This window comes from Dendronephthya gigantea, unplaced genomic scaffold, assembly GCF_004324835.1.
Source record: "Dendronephthya gigantea isolate DGI-Jeju-01 unplaced genomic scaffold, DenGig_1.0 000036F, whole genome shotgun sequence".
NCBI lineage: Eukaryota > Metazoa > Cnidaria > Anthozoa > Malacalcyonacea > Nephtheidae > Dendronephthya > Dendronephthya gigantea.
The window spans coordinates 1,325,222-1,352,500 of NW_021163046.1; the positions used below are offsets into that span (position 1 = coordinate 1,325,222).

Genomic DNA, 27,279 nt, shown 5'->3' on the forward strand with positions numbered 1-27,279 from the left:
TCGATTTTGTGATGAAGCCGTATAATGAACATAATAGTTTTATCCTCACAATTCTGGATACCACAAGTTTATATTCTTAGTATATATTTACAAATCAGCGTTGATGGAACAGGTTGCCTTGATTACTAATAACGTGTGACATATATCACTACATTTGCGAAATGAAGATGTCTGCCACGCAACAATCTGTCAACAAATTGTGTTCAGTCCCACTACTTGCCACATTCTTGTCACACACTTGCTGCGTTGTTATAGGTATAACTTTGATTCATTATAACTTAGTATTCCTATATCGAAGATCATCTTTAATAATTGTTGGCTCCAAAGATGAAATTTTATTGCTTTTCGAGCATTTTTAGAACGGTTGAAAATGTCACTATCCGGTGGATATAGCGTTATCACGCTTTCATACTACAGGCCCCTGGGGCCGGTTGTATGAAGCCCGTTTATCTTAAACGGTGGATAAGACAAAATTAAATAACACTCTTACATCTCTCTTGAATGAGTCAACTTGAATATTATGCACTGAATATGTAGTTGTAAACAGTATCTTTGTATTATGGTTGAAAACATTTAGTTTACTTGTTGAATAAAGCGGCAGGCTTGCTTTCTATTTTGAACTTAACCACCGTTTAAGCTAAACGGGCTTGATACAACCGGCCCCAGGAGTGTAACAGACTTGTTGGGACAGCCTTGTGACAAGTCTGATATCATCCAGTTTGTTTCAATTATTTTCAAACGTGCTTTATCGTACAAAAGGTGGTAGCGACAATGCCTTGAATGAACGCAATGATTGTTAACAGACCGAAAGCTTTGCAGTATGTGGTAAACCTATATACAAGCTAGTTTACTTAGTGATAAGTGATGTCACCATGAAAACATACATGGAAGAATATTATGAACTACAATGATGTTAAAACATTCAACTTTGTCCAGCTTCTGTCTTGAAAACGAGGCATATAGCCTGATATAGGTCGAAATGTCGAGACAATCGCTGAACAACGCCGAATGTAGATGTTTTACTACTCGATGTTTTGCTAAATCAGATTGATAAACGTTTACAAAATGGGATGTGTCGTATAATGATTATAAGAACTAAAATAGAGTATATTTTAAATATTATAGTATATTAGAAACTAATGTTGACCGGGAAAAAGGTCCTTTCTACCGAAATGCTTTAGGCTTCTGTTTCACTGGATTCGTCATCACTTGAACACGGTGATTCGTCTACAGCGTCTTCAACATCAATTATTATGTCAGAAATGCCAGAGACATTACCAAGGACTTTGGAAAACATTTCCACACCACATTCCAGTTGTCGCATAGCAAAATCTATACCAATTCTTAAGAGGGCAAGCTTTCCTTTCAGAACACCAGTCTCTGTTGAATATGTTATATATCTCCCCTGATAAATAGACACAAGAGAACGCGTGTTCATCAAAATAAACAAAAATTAATTTCTATAACTGGACTACTGTTTCATGTACCTCGTTGTTTTCTACCATGGAGCTAATAATTTCAGATTTATCTAAACGAACGAAGTACAACTATAAATAAGTTACTATAATTGTATTAAGATATATAGCGAAGGGTTAATTACAAGGAATATATATATATATATATATATATATATATATATATATATATATAAACACTATTTTATTGACATGCATGACTCACCACTAGTAAGCTGAGCTAACAAGATGGCTTCGTTCTCCTTAAGACGTCTAACAACATTGTTTCTATAATATTCGATGAAATGTTTCATCTCCTTTTCTAAAATGCCAATCTCTTCTTCATAACGAGTGCATTCATTCTCCAACTCAGCTATCTTCTTCTTAACACGAATCGGGTAAACTGTAATAAAAAACATACTTATATACACATGAGCAATAATTAGATAAATACATAATATTATCTGTATAATTTTTGGGCGTTTGTACGTAGAAACACCACATGAATTTAGTTTTGCAAAGTTTTCGGTCCGTAAGTCCCGACTGTGCATCATCTGTGCAAATTCGTAGATGGTCCTGCATGGTTTACGGGTCGAAAGCTCTGCAAAACCGCTAAATTCACGAGTTGTTTCCACAAGTAAACGTCCAAAATTATACATCGCCATGCAAACTTTCAAAGAACTTATAACTGTAGTATTTTTGATAGTTTTTTTTTTCAAATACATGGTATTATACTGCGTGCATGGTATTTCCTGATTATTTATATATCAGGATTCACGATACCGTTAGCCTGACCTTGTTGAAATTCATTCTCTGTGATCCAAGTGAAAACTCCAGATTGAACCTCTTCGACATTGATTGAAGCACTTGGATTTAGTTCATTGTAGGCATCTACAGTTTCTTTCAAGTTGTTCTTGGTGGACGAAATTTTAGTTCGTATTCGACGTTTTTGCTTTGATGAATCTAAAATAATATTTATAGCTATTTATAGTTAATAATATATATATATATATATATATATATATATATATATATATATATATAGCTAATTAATATATAGGTATACTGTATAATAACAAACATTTCGTAAATCTTCAAATTGAAATGAATCCGATAGTTTTATAAAAAATGAATGCATAAAAGGTATAGGATGTAAACGTGCATACCTGCGAGTTTGTTCATATTAGCCGCCAGTTGCACTATTTCAAAGTGTGCAGTCTGCATACTGCGTTCCAACATAGACGAAACATTGCCCCTTAAAGATTTTTCACCGTTATCGAGAACATTCATCCAGTCTGGACCAAACTTCTCTTTTAACTTGGGCACCACAACTGAGAGGTCAGCAGACGCTATTTTTTTATGGTACTTTGGAAATACTTTGACCGCATTGATAACCAAAGGGTTACGACATTCTGAATTAACATGGGTTTCGTTCGCCCAAAAAGCTTCTTCCTCTTCTGACAGAGCTACTCGAACTTTTCTTCTTATTTCTTCTTCTATTAACAAGATACGAAGTAGTGTATGTAATATTTAGCTGCAAGCAAATTATGTTTGTTATTTTCAATGTAATATTACAATTAGCAATATAACGTTGGGATGGCTACATCATATTTTGTAGAATACAGTTTAAGTAATAGTAACGAGGATTTCCTGACTTTTATGTATACCTCTTGCAGATTGAGTCACATCTTGAATCCATGTCTCTGAATTTGTAACGCCTAGGTCATTTTTTGCTTCAGCGAGTTTCTTTTGCAGATCTTGAAAATCTTGTTTTGCCTATTATCACAGAAATAGACAATAAATAATAGGTCGAAATATATTCGTTCATTTGCTAACTGTTATTTTTTGTTGTTGCTGGAATAAAATACTGATGATGTACGTAAGTATTACTAACAACACAATAAAATACACCTTCATATATCTCTTTGCCAAAACTGCTGGCATCTGCATGATTTTTCTCTTGTTCCAAATCAATGCATGCTCAGTAAGTAATTCTTCTCTGCCTGTAAACAGAATACAGTAAATATCATTATTTAGAACTTTTTCTGCCAAATACAACCAAATATAGATATAATATAATCACATGTACACCTTCTGGTAACATATGTTTGGTACTATTTCCAAGTCGAGAAAAATGGCTATTTATTTGTTCGACCTCTTCGCCAGTGGTCGCACCCGCCTCTTTTTGCCAACGACCACCCCAGAGTACCTTAATTAAAAGGAAATTAAATGCCTGACAAATTGATAGAAATGACTAATGTAAGAATGGAGGAAGTCAAAAGACATGGAAATGTGGAAGAATAAGGGGGACGTTATAATAACTGTTTCGTTTTGTGGGTGACACTACGTATATTTCTGTAATCATTATTGTATAAATGGGTATACATAGTGTTTTCCTCACATTGAATAATTATTATTATTTCGCCATGTAAAACTACAAAGACTTTAAAACGGGATTGTTGAGGATAGAGATTAAAAGCTATACTAAGATTTCCAATTTAAACAACTTATCTGATGATTGCACACATCTACCAATGTACAGTATAAATTATAATATAATGTAATATAATGGTACCTGACATGTCCATGAATGGGCTTTGGCATGCATAACAGACAATCCAGGTTTTGTCTGGTCAGCAAGTACAGGGTCATGTTTAATAAGCCATGGCCAGTATTGGCAAACCACATCATACCACAAAAACATCCCATTATTTTTTGTTAGAACATGTTTCTGAAGGTAGTGTGCATAGCTATAAATTTCGCCTTGAAACATATTTACTGCTGCTTGAGCCACGGTATGTCTACAACCAAGAATCTCTAGACCAGTCTCATCAAGGTTCTTCTTTTTCCCTGGTCTATTTCGTGCAGCCCTCCATGTACTATCACCACACATGGAACTTTCAGTATTAGTCTTTATTAAAAAATTGAACATAAAAACATAATTTAATCTTTATTATAAAATTGAACATATAAACATAATTTAAATGATTTAAATAATATCTAATAATAAGGTTGGGTTCCACTCAGGTATATTGTATATAGAAATACTCGGTACTCTGGTACGTTGAAAGGGAATTGAACCCTAAACAGGGAAAGTTCAGTTTCATCCTGCTCTTCCAAGACAACGTTAGTGAGTATGTTCTACAATAAAGTATTAATAAACACAAATATATCTTACATGAGTATATGAATCAATAGGGCTGACTGGAGTGATTTTCTTACCTCACTGATGTTTGTAGTTCCAAACACATCATTCATGTTTGCAGCAACTTTTTCATTGGAAGCAACAAAACACTCTTTGTAGTAACAATTTCTTTGCAACCTAAAATGTTGAAACAAAAGCAAAAGATAATGTTACATAACATTGTGTTCCAATAAAATTTGTTTCTTGTATCCGTATTACGGACACAAAAAGCATGAACACCCTCTGCACTTTTTGGATTAGCGCATATCAGTGCTAAACTAGAAATATGGTGACAGCAAATTAAGCATCCTAACTCACCCTCCAGCAGATCTAAAGCGATATAGCTTCATGTTTCCATCAACGTGTCCTGAATGCTGACTAATTGTGCAAGGAGGACACTCCATCCAATTTTTCTGTTGCAGCAATTCCATTTCAAATGTGCAAAATTTCCATTCTTTGAATGATCTACTAAATGTATTCATGTTTATTGTTGCAACCTGCAGATGAAAAAAAACTAATTAAATTATGGTTCATTACTTCAGTAATAAAAGAAAATTCTTAATAATTATATTAATAATAAAAACAAGCTATAAACTTTACAGTAGCTAGCAGAAAGAAAAAACACAAATACAGGTACCAAGTTTTTTGGTGTCAAATGATTTACCCTGTTTTTATTTAATGAGAAATCTTGTAATCCAAGCACAAATGATCGTTCAGAAACGCCTGGCATTCGCTTCTGCATAATGTCCCAATGTTCAAATAGCTCCTGACTAAATTGTTGAGAATATGATATTGGGGTTCCAGGCCAAAATCCTGAAGCAACAACTTGCTTAATGGAATTATCATTAGGACAGACATTATGGCAGTTTTTGCATTCATAACCAGTTATTTGATCCAAATCATATCGACCTAAAGTAAAAATGATGTTTCTGCTTGGGTTAACATGAGTTCTGGACAGTATTTAATTAATTACTGCACCTCTAATTACCTCTTAAAGTAACATACACCATATGATTGTCGGCATATATAATGTCAAACTCACAAACTTCTCCACAAAAGGAACAGGATGATGGTATAGTGGTTGAAAATTGATAACTTTTTCCTACCACAAAGAATTTTTCAATAGGTAAAAATAATATTGATTAAAATTGTATATACTGATGTTGACTAGTTGTTAGTAAAGTTCACTAGCTGGCAAATAACAGACTGAAAAAAATGCACAAAAAATTTAATGAAAATAAATTTTTTTGGCCCAATTTGTATGAATTAATAAAATCATTTTCGGAATAATAAAAAAAATTGTGGAGTACTGCACTTACTTATGGTTATAATATTTCCATCATCATCAGTGCTTTCTGTTGGCCGAATATACTGGTAGAACCCATCTTGAGATACATGCTGTCTGTCGTGAAAAGGATCATTCTCATGTTGCTTTAGGTCGCAAGTGCCACACAAGCTTCCCCCTCCACAACACTGCATACACTTGATGAAGCCAGATTTCACTTTACACTGCGAACACATCTGAGGTGTTGGTGCCTGACAAGATAAGGTAGTCTCAAATATTGAAGAACGGCAGGATTCCCAATTAGTATTGACATTCTCCATCCTCTGTCCCCATGTCACAGTCCTCCTCTGCTGTTTTGACTTCCATTCTGTTAAGAACTTATCTGTCTCTGCAAGCAGTCTATCAAGTTCTGGGCACAGTAAAACAAATATTAAATATAAGATTTTTCTGTTTGCTAAAATTTATACAGCAAAATGTAGTGGATTATTATTACCATTATTTATACTGTCATCTTCATCTGGTTCATAATGTTGGTGAAATACCTCCTCCAGTTCTACAGAGAAGTTGGGAGAACAAGAAAAGTACAACTTCGATTAGTTTGATAGACTGTTATATACTGTACTGTACATAGGAACTTTGAGAATGCAATATCAATCTAAGTTGAATTAATGTTAGGCAAAAAGTGATGAAGGCCCATAGCTCTAAACGTCGAGAAGTTCTGTTTTGGAAATATATATATATATATATATATATATATATATATATATATATATATACACCCATTTGCAAAAACGTTGGCCGCAGATAGATAGATAGATAGATACTCGAAATCTAATTAGAATTGCATATGTTAATCTAGTCATATGCATTTCTAATTAGACTTCGAGTATCTATCTATCTATCTATCTGCGGCCAACGTTTTTGCAAATGGGTGTATATATATATATATATATATATATATATATATATATATATATATATATATATATATATATATATATACAATCAAGGTCTCTGACTGTCTACATGGTCGCCATTGAAATCAGTACTGTAGAGTATCGGGTATTTGATTGTTTCGCGTGTAATTTTCAATTACCTGTATTAATATCATCAACAACATTTTCCGCGCTAGTTGTCCCTTGATCTTGAAGTTCAGATGAGGATGGCACTGCTAAACTTCGCCTTGACTTCGTCTGTTTTCTACGTTTTGAGAAATAAACACGCTCCCCTGTAGTCGGGCATCGCTCGAAGAAAACAGACTTGTTGCTTCTCTTTTTCTCTTTCTTTTCTTTCTCATCTTTGTCTAGCAAAGCAGCGAGTTCCGACATCAATTCTGCCGCTGTTTTATCTTTTTTCTTAACTTTGGCAGCTGATGATTTTTCCGCCATCTTGCCTGATTTATTTGACGCGCGGTTATTTGAAATGAGCATTGGGATTAGGAGAGACTATAGGATTATCGATTATGAGTAATCCTAGAGAGATGCAGACTTACTGATTATAGGTAATCCTAGGTGTGATACCATGTTGGATATAGCGAGGGATGAGCACGCAAGGAAGCCATTAGCGTATTTAACGTCAGCAAGAGAAGTAGTCCACTAGTTAAAAAATTTTTTTTTAGGTCATGGTTACCTCCACTGAACAGTTGTGTCAGTGTGATAAGCTGCAAACTTCGGGTGGTCAGGTCCAGACTAAGCAGACTCACGTGATGCGGACCTGAATCCAAGTAACTGATAGTGTCAGGGTCGCGGCCACGTCTGCACCTAACCATCCACACGGCTGGTAAGTATAATGACATCCGAGATTAAGACCTTGCAAAAGCCACAGAAAGTTTATACCCCGTTAAGAGAGATTCTTTGAGATATATTCTTAATTTCATTAATCAAACAAGAGTAGCAATAATTGCGATGGATTATACACCTTGGATGCCGTGAACTTAACTTCAATTCGAACCCCAGTTACATTTTCAGATCAGAGTCATTCTTAGTCGCAGTCGGAAAGTGTCGTAAAATGTCGTAACAGGAACAAAACTATAACAAAACACTGAAAGAGAGGATCTCAAAGTACGAAGGATTGGAAGGAACTTTATATATCGAAAAAGATCGCTTTAAACTTTTATGAATTTTTTTCAGTTTGTGGATTGGTGCATCGAAACGATGTACCACAGTTAAATAATGTACGCGAGTGTCGCGTCAGCAGCCAGTATATCCAGTCAAAATTTGAGCAAATTTGGTAGTGCATCTTCTTATGGTAGTGCTGTGAAACATATTGAACAGAAAGATACAAAGATGATGAAGACCGCCACGACACCACCAACGTCGCCAAACAGGTTGAAACTTAAGGAGAAACTGGTTGGAATATATGATACTTTACTACAGGTATGAATGGTTTCAATAAAAAACATTAAACTTTCTGTAAAAAGTTTCTGTAATTTGATTGGCTCTTCCAATCAAACTTGCCTTGTTTATTATTTTATAAAACAATTACTTTATGGTTTCCTGTGTTTTGATGGCCTGATCTAAACACTGGGAATATTGCTTGAGTTAAGACAAGCTTGCAAAGGCTTGTGGCGACTAGCTGAATAGTGCAAAACAATTTAAATCTAGCCAAGTAAGTGAAGTAATTACACATAAGCAATGTTCATATTGGTTGGTTGTGGGAATTTTGTGGTGAGTGTATTGCAGTTTATGTGAAAAATGTTTATTTTAGGGAAAGGATCCAGGCATTGAGAATCACAATTTTTGGCATGAATTTTTCTTGCTGAAGGTAATGAAAATGCTCTTTGGAGAATTAAAAATTATCATATATATGGAGTGATAATTTATACAGTATTCACCATTGGAATGTCTATACTTGTATCCAGATTCATTCAACCAAATCTATTCTATCTTAATTTGTCAGATCTTCGAGAAATATTTCAATTTTCTGATTTTGTATCAAACTGAAACCTTAAAATTTAAAAAACATCTAAAAAATGGATTGAGGACATCTATATGGTTTTTTCACTCCCAGGTGAATGCTGAATATTTAGAGGCTCTGATTGAGAGAATGTCACCCAGTGAGTTGATGGGTGTAAAGGTATGGATGGCTACCAGGAATGACTGTGTACAACTATGTCCTCATGCAGTCTCCATCATAAGAACCATTTAATATTTAGTTATTTTTGTTTGTGAATTTTATTTCAGGGTAATATCAACCTTTTGTTTGCTCAATGTTGTTCAGCATTACAAGATGACTATCCACTAAAGCAAGTCAATGCACTACAGGTGCTGTATGTTGACAAATAAGTTTGGTTCTTATAGTTAACAATTGTTAATATCTTTGGAACAAAATATGCCACTTGGTATTCCAAGTTTTTGTACTTACCCACTCCTAACTACCCCTAAATAGTCATACCCTTCTCTGTCCTTTCATATCCTCAACTACCCCTTCAACACCTCACTCTTTAACTTTCTCTATCCTTAAATTCCCATACATACCCCTAAATACTCCTACACTTCTCTATCCTCTCATATCCTGAACTACCCTTCTTTTACTTCAGACTTTATGTGCAATGGTTCGTGGTGTGTATCATAAGAAAATGATGGACTATGGTTTTGATATCATAAATATTCTTGTTGGCTTTGATGAAGCTGAGTCCCAGATGCAGGTCAGTTTGAGAAAGTGAAATTTTAAGCAGTTTTTGTAAACCTGTGTTTACTGATGTATATAATTGTCAATTTTCAGGCCTTGGTTGAAAACCTCAACACGATACTGGTGGGTGAATTTCCAGGTTTGTTTAGAGATATCTTTACCTATGAATTTCTTTCTAGACCTGGTACACTTATATCCATTTGCAAAGCAATGGAAAAACAAAATTCTCTATTTAATTATTGATCAACTGAGCCTTAAGTACATATTTAAATTTTAATGGTTTCCAACTTCGGCGTATCACCCTTTCAACTAAACGCCTTTACCATGAATATTTTCCGGATCAATAGAAGTCTACTTTTTGTCAAGTTTTAAAATAAACAGCGGTCATGAAGCATATCAACTATATAAAACAGCGAATTGAAATTTAACCCAGCAGGGTTAGCGCTAACCTAGCTTTGAACAGCTCTCTCCTAATTTTCTTGAAATTTCAAAGATCTCTTTACACTTATCATGTACACTAATATAAACACAACAAACTACTTGAATTCTTTGTTCTTTTTCTAGTGAGTCTGAAAAACCTCTCCTTAAAGCTCCTGCTAATATTACTAACGGTATTATAATAAGTATATACAGCTACTGTAGTATTCGTAAAATAACGGTATTGTATAAAATATATACAGCTAGTATTCGTAAAATATACTATAATGTAATGTACAATTACTGTTTAATTTATTTACTGTACTTTCCCACAGGCCACAGATAACGTCAGTCAGAACACTATTGTTGAATACCTCATGATAAACAGCGTGTTTGAATCGATTGTAAAGGTCATTATTATGAAATATCTTTGAAAATTTCATTATTATGCCATCGCTGAACTAATATTATAACATTTTACAACAGTCTTCATCGAATTTTCGCATATTTTCGCGACGATGATCACAGTATTTTTCGAGGGAATTTCGATTGTATTTTTGCACAGCTATTTGAAAATAAAAACCTCGAATGAATTTAGATCGATTTCTAAAAATCTCTTCGATCCCATAAGCAAATTGTTCAAATACTCGCGTGGCGGTCTTTGGTTGCAGGCCAAAGATAGGTTAACAGGCTTTTCAACAAACGCCCACTCATTTAAAAAACGTTTAAATCAAAGCTTTATTATGCGTGAAGTAGGTGAAGTACTTTTTTGAATCGGTGCCCAAAAGTGGGTCTTAATTCGTTTATACTTGTGGTAATATACAATTACTTGATGGTTTCCGTGTTTGGATGGCCTGATCCAAACACGCGGGAATGTTGCGAGAATTAAGAAAAGCGCGCGAAACCATTAAGTAATTGTTTTATAAAATAGCAAACCATAATAAATTTGTTTTTAAATTCCCGCGAAATTTCCGTGTTTGGATGGCCTGATCCAAACACGGGCTTCAACCAATGAGAACACGCGTTATATGAAAGCCGACATTTGACCCACTGGAGTGTTAGTAGAAGGAAACGTAAAGAGTCACCGTTGTACTTGAATTTTGGTTTAGATACTTGCAAGTCCCGTGGGACGACAACAGCATGGATACGAGGCGATTATGCTTCTAACGCTTCTCGTGAACTACAGGAAATACGAGGTTTGGTATTTACTGGGCATCTACGTTCCAAAATATATCCGACTATGAATCATATCATGCCTGTGGTCTAAATTTTGATGAAATAAAAAATATCGAGATCTTCCATCACAGCTAGTCTTAGAATGCCGTGCTTGGAGCATTTAAGTTTGCTTACAATTTGCAAAATCTTGTCGAAGGTGAAATATGGTCTACAAAATTCTGGAACCTTGTACTGTATATATTTGCACTACACACAATGAGATTTTAAAATCAGCTTTGAGACAATTTTGGCAACTTTCTCCCAACGTAATACAAATATATAAAAAGTTCTAAAGGAATTCAGAACGTCGGAATCTTTCACAAGCTGAATCCCTTCGTATTCTTTTTTTATCCTCCCAGGCTTCAAATCCTTATATCGTAAAGCTGTCGATTTTGGATGACGACGTTGCATTAAATGTAAGCAATCGTGTAGCGTCCTAAGACTGTCAAATCATTTCAATTTTTTAAAGCAAATTTCGCATGAAGAAAAATCCACCCACAAAGACTTCGTTACTTCATTTTCAGGGTCTGGGTTGTGTCATTTCAGACGTTCTGACTGAATTCAACAGGTGCGGAATGAGAATTCATGAAACAACCCTTTCCTAAATTGATAAAAACTACAGGATTTTAAATTTTTTTAGAAAATACAGAGTGAAATCTGAGGAACCTAGTGGTGGAATCTTATCCAGCATTACTTCAATGGTGAGGCTGTGAAATATTTTAACATTCAGTCAATCTCTGTGGTCGAATTTGTATCGATTTGCGTGGATGATCACATTGTCATTGACAAAATTTGGGGAAGAATATTTCTTAAATTGGACATACTTGTTCTTTCGAAGCTTGGAAAATATTATGAAATATGAAAAATATAGCCTCGAATCATAGCCCTGGAGACAACCTCGTATCCAGGGTCTTTTCTCGCCCCCCAGAGTCTGAGCACGGAGAAAACACCCTGGGTACGAGTTTGCCTTGGAGATTGTCTCGTGTAGTAATTTTGTATACTTTAATATTACATTTATTACAATCTACTGCACATTAAGGAGCTATCTCAAGAAGGATATTTATCACTTTAACTGTCCATGGAAATTTATCCTTCGGCTGGCTTTAAAATTACTAATATTTTATAAATAGGTTGGCAGCATGTTTGTATCTGAAGAAAGCAGAATTCTTGATATAGGGTAGGAAATATTGTACATTTCTTTTTCTGCAACTTTTTTAGATATTTAGTTTATATATATAGCTAATCAGGGATCGCGGAGCGTTTTTGTATTGTTGGGGAACCGCGCACCTGCTAGGATAGTCCGGGAAAATTTTGAAATATACATAGGCCTCTAAAATTGCCGCAAATAACTCTCAATTTAAGGATTGTTGGGAAATAGTAGATACTTTGTAAAGTTTCCAGCATGTTTGGCGCTCATATACCAACATTAAACAATATAACCTTGCTTTGGTTATGATGTCAAATATTTTTATATGGATAACCACGCTGTTTAAATGGTCAAAAACTTGTCCTATGTAAAGTTGCAAGCATGTTTGACGCTATATACAAACTTTAAAGAATATAACCATGCTTTGGTTATGATGTCAAATATTTTGACATGGATAACCACGCTGTTTTAATGGTCAAATGCTTGTGCTATGTAAAGTTGCAAGCATGTTTGGCGCTCATATACAAGCATTAAACAATATAACCATGCTTTGGTTGTGATGTCAAATATTTTGACATGGATAATCACGCTGCTTTAGTGGTCAAATGCTTGTCCTATGTAAAGTTTCCAGCATGTTTGGCGCTATATACAAACATTAAACGATATAACCATGCTTCGGTTATGATGTCAAATATTTTGACATGGATAACCACGCTGTTTTAATGGTCAAATGCTTGTCCAAGGTAAAGTTGCGAGCATGTTTGGCGCTCATATACAAACATTAAACGATATAACCATGCTTCGGTTATGATGTCAAATATTTTGACATGGATAACCACGCTGTTTTAATGGTCAAATGCTTGTCCAAGGTAAAGTTGCGAGCATGTTTGGCGCTCATATACAAACATTAAACAATATAACCATGCTTTGGTTACAATGTCAAATATTTTGACATGGATAACCACGCTGTTTTAATGGTCAAATGCTTGTCCTATGTATAAGCTTCCAGCATGTTTGGCGCTCATATACAAACATTAAACAATATAAATATGCTTTGGTTACAATGTCAAATATTTTGACATGGATAACCACGCTGTTTTAATGGTCAAATGCTTGTCCTATGTAAAGTTGCAAGCATGTTTGGCGCTCATATATACAAACATTAAACAATATAACCATGCTTTGGTTATGATGTCAAATATTTTGACATGCATAACCACGCTATTTTAATGGTCAAAGCTTGTCCTATATGTAAAGTTGCAAGCATGTTTGGCGCTATATACAAACATTAAACAATATAACCATGCTTTGGTTATGATGTCAAATATTTTGACATGGATAACCACGCTGTTTTAATGGTCAAATGCTTATCCTATGTAAAGTTGCAAGCATGTTTGGCGCTATATACAAACATTAAACAATATAACCATGCTTTGGTTATGATGTCAAATATTTTGACATGGATAACCACGCTGCTTTAGTGGTCAAATGCTTGTCCTATGTAAAGTTTCCAGAACGTTTGACGCTCATATACAAACATTAAGCGGGTTTATCTTCGCCTCCTCACTACATAGGAAAGATAACTCTTACAGCACTTCATGTATTGGTCAATACAAATCTCAAAACTGATACAAACAATTTCTCTCAATTCACGAGCTGTTTTGTGTTTTATCCTTACAGGATCAATAGTATGGTCTTACTCGCTCTATACGAAGCCGTTCATCTTAATCGGCATTTTTTTACCGTTCTTAGTCATGTGACGGTAAGTCGTGACTAAAAAAAATTGAAATTCAATTTTTTCCGCCAAAAGTGAGCGATCCGTACTGCATATCACGAAGCGCTCAGGAACAAACCAAAATGCTCCATTTTGTGTCAGTTTGCATATCATTATGTATATTATATATTCTGTTGTTGTTTCAGACCCCAAATACCCACTCTGCAACCCCTCCTTTATCCCCGAGTTCACCAATACCCGTTGTGGACAGACCAACACACGGTAAGCGAATATACCTTTATCAGGGCCGTAGCTAGACCGCTTAATTTGGGGGTTGTATATTCATATACTCATGTTTATATACCGTAGGAACAATAGCGTACAAAAGAAATCATTCGGGCATAAGACGAATATATGAATATACACCCCCCCCCCAATTAAGCTTCTAGCTACGGCCCTGACCTTCATATATGGTGCCTTGGTTTGATCATATGAATCTAGCTGACCCTAACAGAGTGATTGTCGTTCATTATTCCATACATGGTACCAATTTATCTAATCACGAATCGAAAGCAATCTCAAAAAACCTTCGAAGTTTCAAGAATAATTTTACATCCAGTCTGTGGACACAAATCGATTTAACTAGGAATGCGTGAGCCCAACTTTTTTCTGCCAGCATTTGAATTCCTGACCCAACCAATGGTATTTTTTCCGTTGTCAGTTCATGTCCACGACGAATCACTTGGTCAGGAAACCTCAAATCTTCTTGTCACGTTTCTCACATATTCTTCTATTGTTCTTGTAAATATAAAAGGTATTTTCCATCAAGTCAATCAATTGTGTTTTTCGGCCAGACACGATTTTTGATTTTGGTGTTTATTATAAAGTTATGTTTTCAAACTTGGTTTATCAATGGCTATTGTTTTAAAACACTATTTAGTTAAATTATTAGCAAAATTATGGTTTTATAACAACTGTCATCATCTCTTATCAACTCGCATCATCTCTCATCAATCTATAGGGGACAATGGTGCTAGCCACGCGAAGCTATGCTTTATCATTCTGACGTGTATCGCTGAGGTAAGTTAGTTGCATGACCAAACTATCTTCCAGCTATCTAGCCACCTCCTGCTTATTGTTTTAATAAAACTCTCCACACATCGGCGGAACGCCATCAAAGTTTTCTTTCAAAAGTCACCACCCTGCGATGGAGACGCTTCAAATTTCAAAGCCACACACGATAGTCGCACTGTCTTCTTTTGTTTCTAGGATCAATACGCGAACGCCTTTCTTCACGATACCAACATAACATTCTCTGTTCCGTTATACAAAGTGGTAGGTTTTGCTCTATCGTTAAAAAATACCATTAGAAGCGATACACCCACCCTTTTGCAAGCAATTGTTGAAAATAATCCGAGTAATGTAATCTCTCTGAAAGAACATGTTATTTTTTTATTCGACGATATTCTTTGCTGATGTTCTTAGCATATGCATCACAGAAGTGGATATGCCGATACAGCAAGTCCCTCGAGACCCTTGGCTTGTGCTTTATTAGGTAAGAGCTCCTTGAGGGTAAACATTCACTTAGGATGGATAAAATAATGTCTCTGTGGCTGGATTTCAGTTCAAAAATTGTGGGTATAAATAATTGGAGAAAGTGGCATGCATTGTGTCGTTTAAACGGTCTACTCCATCAGTTTAACATCTCAAAAACCATTTAGATTTGATGGTGGAATTCGTGGTTGGACACATGACCAAGAATTTACAAACTGACCTCTACAGGTAAGAAGGACTGGATGTTTATGGGTATTATCAATTTCCCGTGAAATGTTGTACAACAAGTCCCTAAAATGGACAAAACACTTCACGACATTTCCACCGTCGTGAGAAGAGTTGATGAGAGTTGATGTGGAGTCTATTTTAGGCAGTTGTTATACCACATTTTATTCGAAGTTGTTTGAGGAGGCTGCTACGCTGTTCCATCGTTATATTTACGGATATTGCGAGTTCCACTTTTGAAAGATGATACCACAGTGGTACCTTGTATCTGTAACTGCCCATATTCATACATCTTTCTAATACTCACATTTAGCAAAGCATTTGGGATAATTCAGCGAACGCTTTGCTACCAAAAAAGATGTCGCGTGAGGCTGTCATATTCCTGGAACAATCTATGGACGGCGCTGATGAATTTCTTGAAATTTATTTTAACTAACGAGACAGTCTTGCTCCCAAGAGTTAATATATTTCACCTCGCTGGCAAGGTATGCTGGTCTACCTCGTATATCTGCTTGCATCGAGCCCGTATTGTCCGGGTTACAACGTTTCTCTGGGTGCATTTTTACTCGATGCCTTAGTGAACTCTATGTAAACTGGAGCGATAAATCTCCGGGCATCTTTAAAACCAGTCTGAATCCATTTGAAGAACCAGTGCCAGTTTCCCGGTTGACAAATCGCGCTGGTTCTCAATTCGCCTGCAAATTGGCTTCTCCCAAATTATCGGTCCAGTAAAAATAGAGTTCCCTGCCATTCCCAGATTAAAAATCATTGTATGACAGTTGTTCTATGCCCCCAACAACAATGTTTTGAAGAAGGCTCATCAACTTATATAACTGTTGCTTTAGGTTGTGAGTGTATTTAATCTGTTCATTACCTACGGGGATACTTTCCTACCAAGTCCGACATGTTATGATGAACTGTACTACGAAATAATCAGAGTTCATCAAATCTTTGATAATCTTTATTCAATGGGTAAGAAAGAAACTGGTGAAGTAATATTAAAATATTTCAGTTTTAGATCTAAATAAAATTGCTTCCAATTCAGTGTCCTTAGGAAATAGGTATTAGGTGTGTCGAGTTAAACCTCTCAAGAATGTCTACGAAAGGCTCGCTAGAATATCCGAAACGACTTAGTACTTTCTAAGAATTACACAAGGACTCTGGTCTAATATAGGAGAATGGCTTTGTGTAGATTTCGCGCCTTAGTAATATATGCTTTGTCTCTTTATAGCCCTCCGTTATTCATCGTCTACTAATGGTAACGAAAACAAACATAGCAAACACTCCGCGAATACTCTCGCTGGAAGCTTAGTAAACATAAGGTAACAATTTCATAAGTTCTTCCTCTTTGTATGGTATAACCTTAACCCTTCATCAAATCACTATACGTATGGTGAAGATTAACGCATAGTTTGATATGGGAACGATGGATCAGTCATTACAGACCTTAGGGCGGTTTCCCACTAGGGAAATTTTTCTATCAAACGAAAATTTTCTTTCGCTTGATTTTTTTCAAGTCTTATCGGTCAATGGAATCCGCTGCAGTCGAATTCTTACAGTAAAAGAAAATTAGGCGAAAACTTCAGCCTAGGGGAAACTCAATGCAAAACTTCTATAGGTCTTCATTTATTGATATATTTTCAATGATCCAATGTAGCACCGAAGTGCATGCTTAAGGTCCCTATTTATTGATGTAAGACCATGATTTTTTTTCATGCGAATTCGTTTTAGGGCAATTATCAATCATTTTTCACCAAAGATTGATTCCTGGGCTGCTGTAAATCACCTGTCCTCCATGACCTCTGAACAGGTTCTACAAATTATCTTCTTTGATTATAGCTTCTATGTATCATAGTTCGATATTTAAATACATTTTAATGTTTCGAGGCATCGTCGAGTGTGTTCAAACACCTGACAATTTGATATGTTTTAAAACATAATTTATGGTCGACTTGCATGCTGTTTTGAGGAATTTATATTTTGTCGATATAAAATGATAATCCTATAGACAAGTCTTTTCATCTTTTTTTGTGATTTGTTCAAGGTATTGGATGTTATTCGTGGAAATTACGACACATTAACTCTCAAGCTTCAAGACAACCTGGATAATTACGAGAAATATGTTGAGAAACCCAAAGAATCATCGTTCTTCACCCAGTTGGTAAGTAACACGAAATTCAGTGTTATTGAGTTTTTCGCTATCAAAGCCTGATTTTATTGCCATCAAACTAGACTTTGCCATCTAGTCGGCTAGACTGCTGCACCCGAGATCGCAGGCTCATTGGGTTTAAATCTGGTCGTTTTAGGTCCGGGGTATAACCGCTGATGTAAGGGAAAGTATCGCAGTCACAAACCTCGAACAATTTTCGTTGCTACAAGAATTCTCTTCGATACGTTAGCGATGCTGACCGTAATAATGCGACTAAGCGAGAATGACGTAGGGATAGTGTATTGCGGGCTCAGGACGCAGGTTCGAAGACCCTTCCTAGTTGCTGACGTCACCAGTTTGAATCCGCAGCTGATGACTGGCCGGTGAACTCTATTTAGACTGGAACGATAAATGAGTGTTATTTCCCCTTATCCTTTGAAGCCAAAGTGACGATCAGTGCCAGTTGCCTTTTGGTTTTTATTGGCGCGATCTTCAACATCGATTGGCAGTCTGGCACTGGTCGTTCAATTCGGTTTCAAAAATTTTCGCCTGATTACCGTTCCAGTTTATGTAGATTTCACCGAGGGTTACACACTGAGCTATATATCTCAGTGATAATATCTTCGCTCAGGAATTATTAATATATAGCTCAGTGGACTGGCACAAAATGTTTAACAATTCAAAATGGCGACTGGCGAGATTTGTTTAGATTTTTAAAATTACAAGTTTTACGATTTGTTGATGAACAAAAACGCTTGATACTTTCATAAAAAAGTAATGTCATGATTTGCGAATAATGCAATCTTAGGAAGAAAGCGGCTAGTTCAGAAAGCTGTGGGGTAAACATAAGAGTTACGCTTTCTTGCGTCCTGTGGGAACTAAAATAAGCCTGGTTTTCGTATACGTCAATTATTTAATCTATAGTCATTGTCGGCGGTCATTAGTGTATAAAATGATTGTCAGTAGGAAAGCATTTTCCACTCGAGAATTCCCGGTGCGAAGCGATTGTTTGCTTCCGTCCTTCGTCTCTCCTTTGAAATCATGTGGAACTAATTGGATATTTACGAAAGCTGCGCTGTCAAACTTCACCGCGGATTAGACTGTCACGAGACCATATCTTTTGGTTTGAAATTGCAAAAAATCCTCAAGATTATACCTTACGTTAAAACGAAAATTCGCCGTAATAAAAGATGGCTGCATATCGATCTTAAAACAGTTTTTTTTTGCGAATTAAAATCAGCTATGAAAACAATATTTTAAATGTTTTTATGCGTCGTCAATTTAGTGATGGCGGATTTCTTTGATGACTTCGTCATCCACGTCATCCATTTTTGTCAACATTCAACAAAAGAAAATTCTCTCCAAGCAGAAAGACAGTGCCACAGCGACCTATGTTGAAATCAATGTTGACACAACATTGCTCTTTTGCTATGAGAAAAATTCGTATTTCAAGCCATAGGAAGCCCGAATTTGCACAATAATTTGAACCAGAGAAGTTATTTTCCGGCAATTTCTCAGTTAACTGAATATTTTATTTCTTCACAAACAACAAAATTACGTCAAACGGTGGTTAATCCAGACACAATTGATGTGAGTAAAGTGCATGTAAATCATTTTATTGCTACCGTAACCAACTTACGTTTGCAAAGAATCCTTTTTTTATCGACGTGCAGTTATTTTTTTATGATGGCGAATTGAGAAGGGACTACAGTCAGTTGAGACACATCAATCCTGTTTACGTGTCCACAAACGTCATTATGGCCTGTTTCAGACGTCGAACCTTTCATGCGCCGAACCTAATTTAAATGAGCTAAAGTGTTTGTTTAAGTTCATTTGCATTCGATTCGGCACATGAAAAGTTCGACATCTAACATCAAAATGAAACCAATCATTTCTATAACGAATTTATTTCATTTGAACCGACAATTAGGTTCAACACAAACGAGCCAGCCCGATTTACTGCAAGTTTTCAAACAGTAAGATCTACAATAATTCCGCCGGTTCATCAATGCGGTAGTCATATTTCTAAACAGATGGTTGCCTGTGAGGTCAAAAAAATTCTAAAATTGAAATGAATTAGCCTTTCTCGCGATGACGTTTTTGGGCACTTTCAATTTTCGTATTTTCGTAAATGGGTTTAAAAAATTATAACAACATAAAAAGCAATTTTTTTAGAATCAATAGACCATTTGAAGAATAAATTCAGCCTAAAATTAAAGACACTCGTCGTTACGTGGCCTTACGCTCACGGTTTTGAAAAAAAAAGTATCCCAAAAATGGCAGCATATTCGTCATCGTGAGAAAGGCCAATTCGATTCGGTCTGGTGGCCACTATCTATACTCATCCATCAAAACTGGTTTCCAGTCATGCGTTTCTCGTACGAAGGTTTCTTAATCAGAACCAGTTGTTCGAAAAGCGTTTAGCTTCGGGGCGATTAAGTTCAAAATGGAAAACAAAAATTTTATGCATAGTTGCAATCAAAATTATGCACAGTATCCAGTGTAGTATGTGATCAGTGTTTTATCTAGGTTTAAAAGGACGCATGACTGGAAATTTAGTGCGACCTCGATCGTTAGTTGAAATGGATAAGTCCGAATTTATATAATCTATTATAACTCAGTGTATTAGAGACACCAGGCCCATAGACGCGATACCAGCCACGAGGCATACCACTTGCTTCATAGATTCCCTGAAATATGAAAACATGCAATTATTTTGAGCCCAGGTTATGTCAAAGACTACAGTTCTCAAGATTGAGCCGTGAGCCCTTTCTACACTTTCCATCGATCTTTCGGCACGGTACAGCTAAAATGGGTACCTATACACCAATTTCTTACGTGCTCGGCCATTCTATTGGTGGTCTGGGGTCGGTTGTTGGAACTGTGGTGGATAAAGTTATCCACAGGATAGTGACTTTTTCAACTGTCGTAAAAAAGCTTTGAAAAACGATAAAGCTACTTATAATAAATGCCGAGTGGTGGGGATTTTCCTGGATAACTTTATCCAACTTTCGAATAACCGTTCCCTGAGAGTCTCGGACAGGATAAAATTGGGTCTTACGGGTATCAATATTAATAATCGTACTGGGCAAATAAATTGAGTCTAGTGTAAACGGGGTTATAGTTGCATGATTGTTGTTAAAATATCAATTAGACAGTTACTATAATATATGGTTTCTAAAACGGGTGTTTTTCAGTACATACCATGGTCGTTTCTCTTCCAACAACTCGGGGACAATGGTTACTAACGCAATATAAATAAAACCACCAGACGTGAAGGGAAGAACCCAACTTGCCGAATCACCTGTGTAAAAACACGCCAAAACATGTTAGTTTCCATTGCACAATACTGTGTTTCAAATGTCTATCCACACATTTCGTTGCGGAACCAAATCACTCCTGACGGATGTTTTTTTAGTCTGTTGTCTTGCAATGTATTGACCGCAACTCGACTGAAGCTAACTTGGTACATTGCGGTGATGATTAAACCAATCAACAGTCTCCATTCCATATGTCAGAAGTGAATCGGAACAGACAAAATTGGTGTATTCTCGCACCTTAGAGCAGATTTTACATATATTTGTAGTGTATGAAAGATTTCAAGACGGATGCGGAATACTTGCATGAAAGAGTGCGTTAACTTGCTTCCATTAAACAGGTCATGTATTTCAGTGTGATTTCAGTCATGACTGTCTCTTTGTAAACCGTAAACTCACATCCTCAACTATAAGCCCGGTTTTAGAGGCATGCTAAATATCTTCTAATTGATACATTTCTTTCGCAAACGGAAGCCGCGATATGCAGGGTTCCCTTATTTTCTCTGCGCGTTTATAGTTCGAGTTAAGATTCAACTTTTAAAGGTTCTGCATGGTTAGCTCTACTCGTGTTAAGAGAATGAAGCATTCAGGAAATATGGAAAAACATTCACAGGTGACAAAATACACAGAGGTAAAACCCACCAGCTTCGGTAAAGACCAGTCCAAAAATTGCTCCGACCATACCACCCGTAGCTGTGACGATCTAAAACAGTCAAAATCAAGAAATAAGCTCAGGGGTTGAGCCCAATATGAAATTAAGCACGATTTTAGCAATATAAAGCTCCGTGGTGGAAAATACATCACAGCAAGTCAACTATACCTGGCCTCTGGCTGCGTCCCATCGTCTAAAACCAGCTTTGAGCAAAATGGCAAAATCACCAATCTATATTGTTTGAAAAAGAGGAGGTATGTTTCACCATCTTATGATAAGTCGACTTGAGTAAAATTTCACTTTTTTGTACAGAATTAAGAGACAATTTGACCCTGATCATTTAAAAAATCTCTCCTAAGGGATCCTGCAAATACGAGGAACCTAACTTCTTTCTTGTCAAAGCGATTATAATGGTAGATATTTCTTTAACAATTCAGCCAGCCTCATCAGTCTGGCTAGAACTATGTCTATATAATTATGTATGTTAGTTAACTGATGACGATAAGACACTTAATAAATATTTCTCCTGCATGTTACCTCGTGAGGAATTTCGTGTAATAGAATTGCAAATGTTGTAAGAAGGCCGACCTAAAGAAAGAAATACAAAACTAAAACAAAACTAAAGCCAAGGTTAAAAGTTACTTAATCAAAACTAAAGCCAAGGTTAAAGTTTTGGCGGTAAAACTATAAAAGAGACTCGATTTAATGTATGCCTTGTCTTAGAATAACGACTTCCTAAAAACAGCTAAAAAATTAGCCAAACTTTTATCATCGTCACGATACCCGATAGTATAAGAAAATATGTTAGGTTTTGCAAATGGAAAATTTGCTGAACTGGAGTTTATATACATTTTTACTTTTAGTCGTATTTCGCTTTAACCTGCGACAATGTTTTAATACGAATATACTTTTTTTCATCGCTACCTTTCTGCTGACGAGAAAACTACCAGACACAGCGAGACCATGTGTGAAATTGTCGATGCAATTTGCAAGAAGGTTGAGATAGCCAACAACCTAGGTATATATATATGATATTTATTATTGTAACTATATACACAGCTAAGTCATATAAAATAATATACACAGCTAAGTCAATAAAGGTGCCGTACATAGTTTTAAACCATATAATTAAATCTCAAATTTTCAGGCTAAGTGCAAAGCCAAAAGGCTAACTTTTGCTAGTAATTCATGTTCGGAAAAAGAATCAAGGATTACAATGATATAATCTAAATTTTTATCCCAAACCTGACCCTTACCCAACTACTAACCCTAAAGTATTAGAATAAGGATTATACAGGAACAATTTCAGCCTGGGGGTAAATATCAGTAGGATCATGATACGTTGAAAAACAAGGGAAGTCTTTAGTCCAAACATTGTAATTGTGGTTTGGATAACATAGACCCCATGGTGAAACAATTACATCATTTACATGATAATTTTTTTTAGTCCTTGTCACAAGTAAGCCAGGAATCCTCCCCATTCCCCATGAAATAGAAGAAAGACCCCATGGCAACCCACCACAAGAGAAGACTACACAGTCATAGACTCATAGACTATACCTTGATCTCTTTTTCCTTTGAAGGAACATGACTATCTTTTTGTGAACACTCTTTGGTTTCATCAGAATTTTTATTTTCTGACTCTTTGTTCCTTTTTCTCACATTTGAATCTTCCTTGTGTTTGCTGTAGCCATTTCCAACATGACTTGAGCCATTACAGGCATTTTCAGTTTCTAAACTTGGCTTTAACATAAGTTTAAATCAAATTACACCCATTGCACTCTAGTACTTTAATCTGCTTCCAACCAAATGATTTAAAATACTTCTTAATAGCAAAGGAAAACTGTAAAATGGCTGAATACAAAGATAATATTTAATTTTCAACAAGAATGCCTTTTTCTAACCTCATGGCAAGCTCCATTTGACAAACCATTGCATTGAGTTGTTTCAGCTTCTGATTCTTCATCCATGAATATTTTCTCCAAAATGAGAAATGTTAAAATGCCTCCGAGAACCCAGAGACCAATTCGCATATAATCGTCATGTGCTGTTCGTAAAAAGTCAAATGATGAAAAATTAAGGGTAATTCTAGCTGCAAGGCCATTGTGCTAATTACATTTTCAGCAAAAATATGATATGAGAATGTTTGTGGTCTGATTTCATTTGTCTAAATAGGTATTAAACTATAATTATAATAATCATTACAAATGAGATTTGCAATGATTTTAATTTGATATGATTTGTGGAAGACAACTTTACCAGCAGTGGCTGGACCATATGCTTCTGGCAACAAGTGCAGAAAAACATCACCCAATAATCCACCAACAGCAAAACTCAACAAAAGCTTCAGTTTATCTGCGGACACTAAAAAGTATACAGTAAAGCTAGTACAATAGATCCATTATAATATTCTTGTACTTTTGCATGACAATATTTTGCATAACAATATAAGTAAATTAGCTTGTAGGTACACCACATAAGTATTTGCCCTAAAATCCTTTGCCAGCAGACAATTTCAAAAAGTATAAAATGAAAAATACTCATTAAACAGAGACATCTTGAAGACTCAAGATTTGCATTGTAAAAAAGACAAGATGCAATTATTTAATTGGTGATATTTCGAACTTATTTTAGAATTATTGAGTTGAAATATCACCAACTGAATGCGTATTGTCTTTCTTTTAATTGAAATCTTGAGTTTGCAAGATGTCTTTTATACATAAGTATTTCATACTACAAAGCTTTCGGTTTTAACTTAGGCCTTCATTAGCGCAACCACTTGTAAACACATTTGCATAATGCATATCGCATAAATATCACATTCATTGATTGTTAAATTTATATTAATTTCAATGCTGCAATATGTCTATGACAGGATCATATGAAATGTGATGGCAAGCTATGAGTTCATAGTATTTGAATCTTCTTTACAGCAGTAAACTATGAAACAGGCCAATATCAGCTTTAAATTTGCAAAGATTATTCCTTTTTTTAGCTATATAGCTAATATAGCTAAAGCATAATGATTTTTTTATGGTGAATAAGACCATCTGACTATGATTAATTGAGAACAACCTCTTGACTGGGGATTGAACAAGAAAAAATCAATTAATTAAAGCAACATAGCCTGGTTATTTAGTGTTTGTTTTATGACCTATTCCATGGTAAAAATATCCAGCAAAGTTGATACAATTTCATTGAGAAAGAATTAAATTACAATCCTCACTGTTCATAAAATGTTGAGCCAATATAGCTATATTCAGGAAACTAATAAAAGTGTACATTACAGAGGATATATGCACATGTTTCATGCAAAATGTTTCACATTTCTTGATGCCTAGTAAAAATGTTGACCCTATTTAGCCTGTCTCGGCATAACAGCTTATATTCTCTCTGGGAGATGGTTAATGTTAAATTCAGATGGGAAAATCGTAATGCCTTTCTCCTCAGAACATGTAATCTCACACCACACTTTCCCTAAGCTTATAGATGCTAATATACACTCTTGAAACAAAGAGTTTCATAAGGTTGACACATATCAGATCAGACCAAGTCAAGGGTCCTTTATATGCAAATCATTCAATATCCCATGTATGTACGTGTGTGTTTAATATCATATATTCAAATTTTATTATGCACAGCTGGATTTATTCAACTGGATTATATGTAACATATTGGCTAGCCAGTGGTTCATTTCGATCCATTTCGAGGGTTCTAAATTGATAACATTCATAGTTTAGAGACACCTCACACCTGGGCAATATCACAACAGCCAATCATGTGTAAACTAGTCTGAGATGAATTCTTTATCAATAGAAATTGTGGTTATAGAAACAGGAAATAAGGAAATAACTGTAAAATATCTCATTGCTAAAGGAATATGTAAAACAGTAAGAGGGGAAATAATGAGCTTGAAAGTACATGATTTCAATTTGAAATTTTGAATGCGTACCTTTTAGGTAGCCGCATAAAAAAATCACGTTTTTTAATTGAATAAACTTTATATGTTATATACAAAATGTCCTTCACAAAACAAATTTCATCTGAAAATTAGGTTTAAATTTTGTAGTCTGAAATACGTAGGATAATGTGATCTAAATCACCACAAATTAGAAATCGCGACAGCCCAAGGGCTTTAAAACGAGATGAATTAATATTTCCAGCAGGAAACATGATTTGAAACATGCAGTAGGGGATATTAAACTGATTGTTCACTTGTATGAACGTCCACATGCTACTGTAAACACGCTAGGAAGATTAAAATCAGCGCTCTAAATTGCGTATTACATTAAAATATTGGCTGCTCCATAACTTTAAATCGATGTGCTACGGCGATGCGTTATTTAACTAAAAATGTCCAGGAATACAAACGCGTTTTTGCCTGAATATGACACAAAATAAACTGATGTTGCAAAATACAAAATGTCTAAATTAGAACAACAATATTAACCTAGTCTTAATGACAATGTACTAGGATTGTTTTGAATATGCTTTCTGACACATTTATGGACCGAAATAGCGCATTACCGATGCAAAAGTGACAAATCAGTCCGTTTAAAACGTCGACGACAAAAGATCAACTCACAAGAGGGCTATTAATTTACTTCAAATAGGATTCGATTGAAAAGCAACCGATGTCCCATTACCTCCTTCCCTGAGCTTGTGTCCTTCTTCTACAGGGAACACCAACAAAGGGAATATACCCGTGAGACCAACTAACAATGTCCCGATAATCGCATAAAACCAAGGATTGTAATCGCTCGATAGATCGCGAGAGATTTCTTCGTTGAAAGCACCATTTGAATACGATGCTGGTCGTGGTACTGCACGATGAATCTTTCCAGCGCTTTCGACTATACGAAGGTGAAAAGCGATCAAGAGACCGATCGTAATCGCACAAGCGAGGCGTTTTATAAACGCCATGAATGCGATTTAAAAAGGCCGTGTTTGCTTGAACAAGTGGCTAAATAAGACTACATAATGATCGTCATATAAGAACTTGTAATAAACATAAATTGATTATAATGATTGTTGTGTTTTGACGCGGCACGCATGCGTCGTCGCGATTAGTGCTTATCTCGACATCCGGAATCAAGCCGTTTTTCGACAAAAGAATATTTTCATTCCCTGTTAAGCTTCTCGTAATTACAAAAATAATTGAATATTTCCAATAATTTCTCGGGCGATATCCTATCTTTGAAATCTAGGTTAAATTAAAAAACACTGCATGGCTTTCTCAATGCCTTTCATGGCTTTCGCCGTAAAGTGCCAGTAAGTCAAACACATTGAAGCCAGGAAGAAGTAAAAAGTATAAAATTTTTAAAAGACAAACAAAA

The 27,279-nt window shown here is 35.6% G+C and overlaps 3 protein-coding genes across 3 annotated transcripts; 1 reads left to right on the forward strand and 2 right to left on the reverse strand.

Moving 5' to 3' along the window:
• Positions 1-587: 587 nt before the first annotated feature.
• On the reverse strand, positions 588-7,358 carry LOC114526041. Its single transcript, XM_028547535.1, has 16 exons — positions 7,020-7,358; positions 6,417-6,476; positions 5,958-6,332; positions 5,627-5,740; positions 5,303-5,547; positions 4,957-5,135; positions 4,677-4,776; positions 4,030-4,365; positions 3,546-3,663; positions 3,366-3,457; positions 3,122-3,230; positions 2,621-2,950; positions 2,250-2,417; positions 1,681-1,857; positions 1,488-1,528; positions 588-1,405 (listed from the first exon to the last, which is right to left on the reverse strand). The coding sequence occupies exons 1-16, from the start codon at positions 7,351-7,353 to the stop codon at positions 1,178-1,180; spliced, it is 3,006 nt and encodes a 1,001-aa protein (XP_028403336.1). The 5' UTR covers positions 7,354-7,358; the 3' UTR covers positions 588-1,177.
• A 629-nt stretch (positions 7,359-7,987) lies between these two features.
• On the forward strand, positions 7,988-21,160 carry LOC114525933 (armadillo-like helical domain-containing protein 3). The gene is made up of 26 exons (XM_028547393.1): positions 7,988-8,298; positions 8,630-8,686; positions 8,933-8,998; positions 9,106-9,186; positions 9,462-9,569; positions 9,647-9,692; positions 10,118-10,164; positions 10,306-10,380; positions 11,080-11,166; positions 11,545-11,601; positions 11,710-11,753; positions 11,826-11,886; positions 12,316-12,362; positions 14,013-14,094; positions 14,253-14,328; positions 14,768-14,860; positions 15,068-15,126; positions 15,316-15,381; positions 15,532-15,601; positions 15,768-15,828; positions 16,139-16,310; positions 16,671-16,797; positions 17,057-17,147; positions 17,557-17,635; positions 17,870-17,986; positions 18,132-21,160. Exons 1-26 carry the CDS (start codon positions 8,095-8,097, stop codon positions 18,222-18,224), a joined length of 2,166 nt encoding a protein of 721 aa, XP_028403194.1. The 5' UTR covers positions 7,988-8,094; the 3' UTR covers positions 18,225-21,160.
• On the reverse strand, positions 20,570-26,967 carry LOC114525934 (zinc transporter ZIP13-like). The gene is made up of 10 exons (XM_028547394.1): positions 26,590-26,967; positions 24,203-24,307; positions 23,848-23,990; positions 23,504-23,686; positions 22,868-22,957; positions 22,481-22,531; positions 22,112-22,174; positions 21,934-21,994; positions 21,179-21,278; positions 20,570-20,664 (listed from the first exon to the last, which is right to left on the reverse strand). The coding sequence occupies exons 1-10, from the start codon at positions 26,864-26,866 to the stop codon at positions 20,592-20,594; spliced, it is 1,146 nt and encodes a 381-aa protein (XP_028403195.1). The 5' UTR covers positions 26,867-26,967; the 3' UTR covers positions 20,570-20,591.
• Positions 26,968-27,279: the final 312 nt, after the last annotated feature.

What these genes read in the sequence shown, in the direction of transcription:
- LOC114525933 (XM_028547393.1), top strand. Translation starts at nt 8,095, where the DNA reads ATGTACGCGAGTGTCGCGTCAGCAGCCAGTATATCCAGTCAAAATTTG. An exon ending in AGCAAGTCAATGCACTACAG is followed by an intron (nt 9,187 to 9,461) that starts GTGCTGTATGTT and finishes CTTTTACTTCAG; the next exon opens with ACTTTATGTGCAATGGTTCG. An exon ending in GGAAGCTTAGTAAACATAAG is followed by an intron (nt 17,148 to 17,556) that starts GTAACAATTTCA and finishes AATTCGTTTTAG; the next exon opens with GGCAATTATCAATCATTTTT.
- LOC114526041 (XM_028547535.1), bottom strand. Translation starts at nt 7,353, where the DNA reads ATGCTCATTTCAAATAACCGCGCGTCAAATAAATCAGGCAAGATGGCG. An exon ending in TCTCATTAAATAAAAACAGG is followed by an intron (nt 5,136 to 5,302) that starts GTAAATCATTTG and finishes TTTCATCTGCAG; the next exon opens with GTTGCAACAATAAACATGAA. An exon ending in CGCTTTAGATCTGCTGGAGG is followed by an intron (nt 4,777 to 4,956) that starts GTGAGTTAGGAT and finishes TCAACATTTTAG; the next exon opens with GTTGCAAAGAAATTGTTACT.
- LOC114525934 (XM_028547394.1), bottom strand. Translation starts at nt 26,866, where the DNA reads ATGGCGTTTATAAAACGCCTCGCTTGTGCGATTACGATCGGTCTCTTG. An exon ending in ACACAAGCTCAGGGAAGGAG is followed by an intron (nt 24,308 to 26,589) that starts GTAATGGGACAT and finishes TATACTTTTTAG; the next exon opens with TGTCCGCAGATAAACTGAAG. An exon ending in GGGACGCAGCCAGAGGCCAG is followed by an intron (nt 21,995 to 22,111) that starts GTATAGTTGACT and finishes TGACTGTTTTAG; the next exon opens with ATCGTCACAGCTACGGGTGG.